Source organism: Terrapene carolina, unplaced genomic scaffold (assembly GCF_002925995.2).
Source record: "Terrapene carolina triunguis isolate 2854851 unplaced genomic scaffold, T_m_triunguis-2.0 Scaffold85, whole genome shotgun sequence".
Taxonomy (NCBI): Eukaryota; Metazoa; Chordata; order Testudines; family Emydidae; genus Terrapene; species Terrapene triunguis.
Window position 1 is genome coordinate 19,443,126 of NW_020664436.1, and position 9,275 is coordinate 19,452,400.

A 9,275-nucleotide genomic window follows, 5' to 3' on the forward strand; every position below is an offset into this window, starting at 1 on the left:
TCATGCATAGCACACCTAAAAGCAAACAAGAAATAAAGAGAAGGAAATGCTCACTCCGGGCCTGGGCCTGCTCCCAAGGAAATCAATTCCACCTCTGTTACTGGTTTCAATAGGAGCAAGACTGAGCCCTTTGTCACTGACCCAGCTCCCTTTGAAATCAATGGCAAATCTCCCATTTACTTCAATGGGTACTGGATCAGGCCCAATGTCCTCAGAGTCTGACAAACACTCAGACCCCCAAGCTATCAACTAATTCCAAAAATTCTGGAATCTCGCTAAATACTTTGGGATGACCGAATTAGTGGAATCACCATGAGGTGGGTTACCCCAAATAAGTGCTAATAAAATCTTCACTCCATATTATCCTACTTTGTTTATGATGTTTTACAAAAAACCCTAATTTTAGAATGATTTTTAAAATCTTTGAGACTATTTTTATATATACTCACTATTTATAAAGCCAAGATATCTTAGTTCCAGGAGTCCAAAATGCAGAGGGTTCAGAGGGATAGAAAAATTATAAACAATATATTTAAAAAAAAACACTAAAAAGAGATATATAATAGTTCTATAAATCATAATGTCATGATATTTAAGGTCTGCCAGCAAGAGGAAAAAAATCCCTTATGCCATTAGAAAAGAGGGATTCTTAACTCTCTAGTGACAAAGCTGGCATTTCTAGCCTTGATGATTCACGAAACATCAAAACTCAAATCCAACAATAGTGGAGGGCTGAATATTTCCAGTCCTGCACTCCTGACTACTGTAAGGTTGTGTTTGGGAAGGGGGAAAGAAGTTTCACATTTAGGATGAAAAATATTTTTGGAGGGCTAATATTGGAAAGGACTACTCCAGTACCATGCATTTAGATCTTAAGAAGAATGATTCACTTTAGAAAGCATAAAGTTTTTGATAACATTTTTTCCGTATCACTGAGATTTGTATATACAAATAACGACCTGGTTTTCAAAACAAAGAAACAGATCCTATTGGCAACAGAAGTGGATTAAATGTCCCTTGGTTCTATAAACCCTAACTAAGGTCTGGGTTTTCCACGCAAGGAATAGAGCTGGTTAAAAATGCCCCCCTCCCCAAAAAAGTGAACTTTTTTTGCCAAAATTTAGAAAAATTTCTACAAGCTCTAACACCATGAAAGCTACTTAAAATTGAATTCACCTACAAAAAAAAATAGGTTTGTGCCTTAGGTGTCACGAAGAAGCAACATAAAGTAGGGTTGGAAGTTTTTCCATTTTCTCCTTGCTTGTTGAGTAAAAATTCAAGACTTGTCTATCCTAGGGGTTTTTTCTTTTGTCTCCTGTAAAACTCTGGAGAGATGCTGGAGAACTAGAGGATGACAGGAGTGCCAATAATGTGAACCTTGAGCAACCTAGGGCTTGTCTTGACTAGGGTGTTTCCCTCACGTTATTTGATTGAGGGAGTTACCATGTTTTCAAATTTATTGGCAAACGCTAGTCTGGACACTCCCCAACATTGGTTCAAGGACACAAATATCTGTGCTGACTTGGATTGAGAATAAAATGTAGCTGTAAACATTTTTCACTTGAACTATTACACACCTATAGATGAGATCCAGAGTGTTTTTTCTGGCAAGACTGATTTACACTTACTGATAGTTGACTTCTAACTTTTTTTTTTATTATCTACCTTGTCTAGTCTCTCAAAAGGTGATTATTATTATTTATATTACTTCAGTGAGTGTGACTAAGGACCCCAGTCATGGAGCAGGACCCCGTTGTGCTGGGTGGTGTACAAACAGAACAAAAATACAGTCCACAATATCCACAAAACCCTTTTAAATGCTCTTGTCTAAACAACAAAACACACTTAAGTATTGTAGAGATAATGTTTTTGCCTGCTCATAATGCCTCTCTCATTTTCTCTTGTTCCAGTCAGCTTTGTGTTGCTGTCTCATAATTCTCTGGCTCTCTCAACACTTCATTTCTCCAGATGGGCTCATTTTAGGATTTGTGAGCCTTTGAAAAATTAAAAACGACGGCCTTCGCTCTCCCTTCCCCCACACCCCCAACTCTTACAGAGCTAACAGAGTAGATGGTGACGTATTAGGCACCTGGAAAAGATGGTGACGTATTAGACACCTGGAAAAGATGGTATCAAAGAAGAAGAATTGGAACTGCTTTGAAATGTATACATTATCTTCACAGTTATAACATTTTATATGGGATTGGATGTTTACTATCCAAAATTATTAAATGATAATTCACTCATTAAATAAACTAGATTTTCTGGCCTTTGAGGCAGCTAATACAGTACTGCAGTTCCTTCCATCCTGAAGTATTTTTATAATTAAAAAGACCCACTTAAAATGGAACAGCATGAATGAATTCATCCAGATCATTGCTATTATAATGAATCATTAACATTCTAATAAAAATTTTATAATGATGAATAATACAGTCAAAATGATGAGACATGGAAAATAAAGCATTACTCTGCAATATATGAGAGATGATGTATTTAATGATAAAGTGATGCTATGGAAGTTGGTAGGCTACTTTTTTCTTTTTTTAAATGACCTCAATACTAATCCCTTCTGGAGATCTTACTTTCTAGATGCTTTTCATACATTTAATTCGCTCACCAAACATTTATACTTGATCTGGAGAAAAAATATTTATAAAACTAGAAACACATGCTACTTAATATCAATAAATAAACATCAGTTAACACAAACAGCTGTCTAATTTCCTCCTTTAGAAATGGCTCTTTTTGATTTCAGTGAGAGATACCCAAGTTTATGAATGCAGAACTGAATCTCAGTGTGTGAACACTCATTTGTTGAACAGCAACCTTCATTGTAAAAAATCTCTTCTCACCATTACCACACTATATGTACTATATTATAGAAAACCATTACGTAGGTTGGATACAATTTATTTGATATTTGCACCAGGATTGTGCATCTTGTAACATTAGAAAGATTCAAAACAAACAATTATCCCAAAGCAAACAGCACAAAATAAACCCTTACTTTTATCACATATGCCTACTGGTGGGATAAATATCCTCTGGCAACTGCCTCAATGCCACACTAAAGAAATGCATCTTTGCACTGCATGAAGTTTGCTCTGTAGCACACCAAATTAGCACACTGGTGAACTGGCAGTAAGGAGCAAAATCCTAAAATGAGCTCCCTCTGCCAGATGGGCTTCAAAGGGTAGCCCCCCCGTATATTCCAGTAATCCAGCCTGCAAGTGACAAAGAATTCAGCCTGCAAGCGTCATGAGGGATTAAAACCTTCATTATGTATTTGGGGATTTATTTGACTTGCCCGTGCCTTTAGATAACTTGTTTACTATATGTCACAGCAAGCAATATTGTACCAACAAGAAATCTTCCTCCTTGTTAATGACATTACAAACAGCACTACATTCAGACAGCTTGCTATACCTTAGAATTTGAAGTGGATTCCAAAAAACAGAGCCTGTTGCCAAATCCTTCTGCAGCAAGGCACAGTTTCTGTTGCTCCTTGTGAACGGTGGCAGTGCATTGCAGAACCACTTCATCATCCTACAAAAAAAAGACAAAAATTGAACATGGTTATGGTTTCGATCCTATAGGTCTTTGGGAAGCATTTACAAAGACATAGCTAAAAATCAGAAGTAATCAGCGACAAACAGCAACAGAAGTGAATCCCAGGGTAGCTTTCATTCATGGAAGGGAAAATTTGGATGATTCAGAGGGAATCATTACAATAACGTGCTGAGATGCGTGATGTTTTGTTTGTTTTGAATTATATTGAACATCTCATCTATTAATATTGATTTTTGTTTCAAAGGATAGACACAACAATGATTGGGGCCCCTAATCCTACTATTACTGTAGTCAAAGGAAATGTTGCCCTTGACTTTCACAGGCCCTAATTTAGACCCCAATCCTGCAAAGGAATCTGTTCCCAAAGTCTTTCAGATGGCTCCCTTTCCAGTTTTGGGGCCTTAGATGCTGCAGTAAAACATTGCTACAATGTGTTTATATTCAAACACCACATTTCTTTTTAAGAACTACATCACAACAAAAATAATGTACTAATGTAATGTAATAAACACTAAACACTTTGCTGACTCTGATTTATGAAGCAAATGATAGTTTTTCCATAATAAATGTCATTCAGGTGACTATGAAAAGGTCACACCTAACATCAGGTGCATAAAATATTACCTAACAAAAATGTGGATTGATGAATGCAACCAGAAGCAGGTAGGAACCTGTAAATATGAAATTCATTTTTATGGTCATCAGTGCAGTTCTTAGTTAAACACAAGCCCATATGTAGACCAAGCATTTTCATCAGATGCCAACAATAAATGACTGAGCTTCAAGTTGCTGGAGATAATGATGTATGGTAAAGTTAAGGGGTGTTAATTCCCAGGAAATTCTATGCATCTCAATCACTCCTGTGAAATATTTTATTGACCCAAGAAACTCTTTACTTACTACAGTGGCTCTTTGTAGCTAGACATGTGCTGCTTACAAAATAATTTTAATTAAGTATATAATATACCTGTATGTAACCATGTAATAACATCTGGGGAAGAGTCACTTAAATGTGTATTAAACTCACAAGGAGAGAAGAACTGGAGTGGGAAAAATGAAAATTCTTATCTACTCTGCTCACAAGTTTTTACTTCTATGCAAAGGAAGGTTGTATACACTATGTGAACCAAGGGACTTTTCATTCTTGGCATCAGTCTATGGATTTGCAGGACCCATTACTAATGCATTTTACATGCCTACTTGGCACTGAAAATTCAAGAATTTGCTGAAATATCTTACTGCCCAAAAATAAATAAAGTCTCAGTACAGCAGTAAATTAACTTCACACATAAAGGAGCTGGGAGATCAAGTATCTAGAAACTAGTACCTCTCCTCTGGGTGAACTCTTCTTATACCGCAAAAATAACAGGAGTACTTGTGGCACCTTAGAGACTAACAAATTTATCTATCCACATGGGCCTCTTGAACACCAACTTTCAGTACTTCAGAGCTGCTTTGTTCATGGAGGCACAAAAAAATCATTTCTAATAAAGCCTTAGTTGTATAATATTAAAATAAAAACTTTAATGTTAATTTTAGTTGTTACCAGACTGGAAACTTAAGTCCTCTCTTTCTCCACAGAACACATTCATAGAACCGTTTTCCTTTTCCTGTCCCCTTCCCCTAACCAATCCAAACCCCACTAGAACAGCAGCCACTGTTACCAGCTGCCATTGGTTCAACCCACTGCCTGCAATGACCCTGCCAACAGGGTTTGCAAAGCACAGTGGCAGTGTAGCCTTGTGGTTACGCCAGAGGCAGGGAAGTGAGGAAGTGCAAGTTCTCCTCCCAGCTCTCATTGATTTGTGATGTTTCTTTGCACAAATAATTTAATCCCTCTGAATCTCACTGTCCCAGTCTGTATAATGGGGCCAGCAATGACAATCCACCTTTGCATAGCACTTGGAGATAGAGTATGAAAAAAGTCTTGTGTTTGCGCACCATCTATCGTTATTTGCTTAAAGCAGCAACAACTAAAAGGATTCTTTGGCAGTTCCCTGACATGCAGTACCACATTCCCAGATTACTGCTACTTCCACCTGGCCATGCCCCCATTACTGGCATACATCCCAGAATACATGTTGGTGTGGAGGAGATGCTGATAGTTACAAGGTAGGAGAAACCATACACTGTAGCTGACTCACCCCTCCACACACTCCCTTAACCCATTTTATACAGATTTTCTCTGATTTTGCTATCTTGTGCAGTGGAACATGTGGTCCATTGCCCTTAAATTTGTAGCTCAAAAAGAAAGCATGCTATCTTAAAAATAAATAAATAAAGGTTTGAATAGCCCCTTGCAAATGTACTGCCTATGATTCAATATGTTGCCATGAGATTTTCACTATGACTAGAATGTGAATCAGACATGTTTTGCAATATACACAGATTCTTATAAATTTGAAATACATGCTGTACAATCATGGAGTGGTTGAGCCTCTCATTTTAGTTAGCAGCTTGGGCTTGATGGAACTCACGTTATCCATATTGTCCAAAACATTTGATGTCTTTGTCAGAGTAAATCAGAGTCAGATTTAGTTAATTATAATGCTCAGTTGAGTTAATTTTCATTCTTGTGCACACCACTAGAGAAGCGTCTAAACAATAATACCCTGAATTCAATCTTCTGCTTTTGCTGGCTGTATGTTTAGAGGAATCTGACATATTTGCACCATCACTGCACTGCAGAATTGGACTCAGAAAAAAAATCCCATTCTTTTTCTATAGACTTTAGAACAGTGGTTCTTAACCTTTACTGCAGCCTGCACCCCCCCCTTTAGTTCTCAAAATATGTCCTCGCACCCCTTATCAAAAATCAAAATATGTCCTCGCACCCCTTATCAAAAATCGTTGAAGTAGGTCAGTTCTTTAAACCTAGATATATTTTTGTTTGCATATTACAGTAATCGTTAAAAAATGTATAATGTTAATAAATATATAGGTTTGATGAAACAAAGTAGTTGTACTTACGTGCCTGTGCTTAATTTGTGTTTTTGATGATTTACCTTCTAAAAAAATCTGGCATGTCTCACACCCCGAGAAAGGGCATCTCGCACCCCCAGGGGGTGCGTGCACCCCAGGTTAAGAACTGCTGCTTTAGAACATTAAGTAGACCATTTTCTGAGTATCAATGCATTTTCACACCTATTTATAGATCAGGGTATGTTCTCCCATTAACATATTCCTATCACCATAGGTGTTAAAATATAGAATTTCCTTAATTGTAGTTGTTATGAAATCACTACAAAAAAACCTTGTGACTTCATAACAGACCCAGGGCTAGGGGCACCACCCTGATATCTAGCAATAAATTTCAGCTGGCATGACTAGCCCAGTGTACCCCAACTCACTATTGTTATAATCTGTATCTAAAAGGTGTCATGTCATTGAAAAGCTCATAACTCACTGGTTATTAATACCATTGTGTAATGTAGGTGCAAGCAATTAATGCAAAGTGATGGATATACATTTTAAGAATTGTAATTTCAGTGTGTCTTGCCATTCAAGCAGGAGTTACCCCCACCTTAAACAAAGGAATGTGGTTTTTCCACTTGGCCTCTACTTACAAGTACTTTGACACACAATAAGAACGTATTAGATAAACAAAGCTATGAAGCTAACAAGTTGGGAGAAGAGACAATGTGGCTACACCCCGCAGAGAAGAGAAATTTATCTCAGCTATAAAGACAAGGGCTCTAAACCTCAAACAAGCAATTGAATCAACGGAGTGATGCAATATTAGTGTATCATGTAAGGTCCTTTACCTATGCCTGTAACATGCCAGTGATAATGCATACATTTCACAAATGATATTAAACACTATAGGAGGAATTATGAATACTCACTGATATGTTTTAAAGTGTGTAGCTGAATAAAGGAAGGAACAGTTCCCAGCCAGACAAGAGAGGTGGCAGCTATCCACCTGTCTCCTATGTCAATTAAGCATGGTGTGACCAGAAATAATGGAAGCGTCATCCTGCCTCTTCAAACAAGTTCACTGCACTTTGGTGTATATATAAGCAAGGACAGGAGCCATCTTTGGCATCCATCACCAGACAGACACAAGAGGTCAGAGCTCTTGCAAGTTGAGAAAGATGGATCTGTCAACCAGATGGTGGGGTTTGAAGTTTCTGGAACTGAATGTAGGCAAGAAATCTCCTTAGGCAAAAATCTTCCACCTAAGACTACAAAGGACACCAGCCCTTGTACTTTTGTGGAAAGTCCTGACTGATGGAAAGTCAGACGTGGCTGGAAAGAGAAACTATCTATCTTGAACAAAGCCTGCACGTTGCTAGATTAAGTTTTAGACTTTTAGATGCAGGTTTTCACTTTTGTTTGCTTGTAACCCTTTCTAACTTTATTCCTTTTACTTGGTATCACTTAACCTATGTCCTGTTCTTAATAGGTTTGTTTTATTTTACTATAAACAAACTCAGTGCTGTGTTTGAAGGGAATGGTGTATTTACTCCAGTTGAGTTAAAAAGTGTGATGTGACTGTCTCTTTACAGGAGCAACAAATATTTCTCTGAGCTGGACACTTCAGGGCACACAGTTATAGAGAAATTCGGGATTTGGAGTGTGTTGGGTTCATCTTACTGGCAATGGCATTGGAACAATTTGTATAGTGGGGGTGCTAAGAGCCATTGAAGAAAACTAAACCCTCTATATGATGGAAACCACTTCAAGCCAAGGGGTGCAGCAGCACCCCCAGCTCCAGCACCACTGCTTACTGGTTGTAACCAAGGCTGGTGGGAGCCAGAATGGGGCTGTGGGGATGTAGACAGGCTGCTGAACCAGGGCTGTCTAAGCAGACAGACACTCAGGGTATGTCTTCACAGCAAAGAAAACCCACCGCTGGCCCGTGCCAGTCAGTCAGCTCAGGCTCACGGGGCTTGGACTGCGTGGCTGTTTCATTGCTGTGTAGGCTTCTGGGCTCAGACTGGAGCCCAGGATCTAGGGCCCTGCAGGGCGGGAAGGTCCCAGAACTTGGGCTCCAGCCTTAGTCCAGAAGGCTGCACAGCAATGAAACAGCCCCATCCCCACAAGCCAGAGTCAGCTGGCACAGGCCAGCCATGGGGTTTTTCTTTGCTGGCTAAACATATCCTCAGGTGGTGACCTGCAAGCTTCTTGCTGATTGTGTGAATCCCAGGCTGGGAGCTACAGTAGCAAGGCATTGTAAGGCACCCAGGGTTGCAGGACAAGTGGAGACACCTCCACACTGGATTGCGACCCCCAAACCCTGACTGGACAATGAGACCTATTTCTAATTTCCTCTCAGCCCTCATGTAAGGAGGACTGCAATATGCCATATCCTTACTATTTAATGGGCACTTAATGTACTTTTCAAATATATTCTTAAATATTTAATTAGGAAGTTTCCCAAACTGGTTCCATTCCTTCTTTAACCTTCTGAGCACTTTTACACCCCATCCATTATGTAGAAGAGGTTTTCTGTCATCACAATTTTAGCTGACAGTCACCTGTCAGGTTCAAACTGATAAAAAGCACTTTATGTTTCAGATGGGTATAATTGCATCCTTCTAAAAGTTAGGTAATCACATTTTATTAAATATTCCTATTACTTTTCTCCTACCCCCCTGATTTACTGTTTTAAAGTCCTTTGGCACAGTCAACAGTAGTTGACAAAAACACCTTAAAAACAACAAAGAGTCCTGTGGCACCTTATAGACTAACAGATGTAT

At 38.7% G+C, this 9,275-nt stretch overlaps 1 protein-coding gene across 1 annotated transcript in view; it reads right to left on the bottom strand.

Annotated features, from left to right (window-relative positions):
* RYR2 (ryanodine receptor 2) overlaps positions 1-3,690 on the bottom strand; it is a 512,764-nt gene extending 509,074 nt beyond the window's left edge. Inside the window, exons 1-2 of the mRNA XM_026649522.1 lie at positions 3,658-3,690; positions 3,430-3,549 (exon numbers count right to left, since the gene is read on the bottom strand). Of these exons, the coding sequence (XP_026505307.1) occupies positions 3,430-3,549; positions 3,658-3,690 (153 nt within the window). The remainder of the gene's footprint in view (positions 1-3,429; positions 3,550-3,657) is intronic.
* Positions 3,691-9,275: the final 5,585 nt, after the last annotated feature.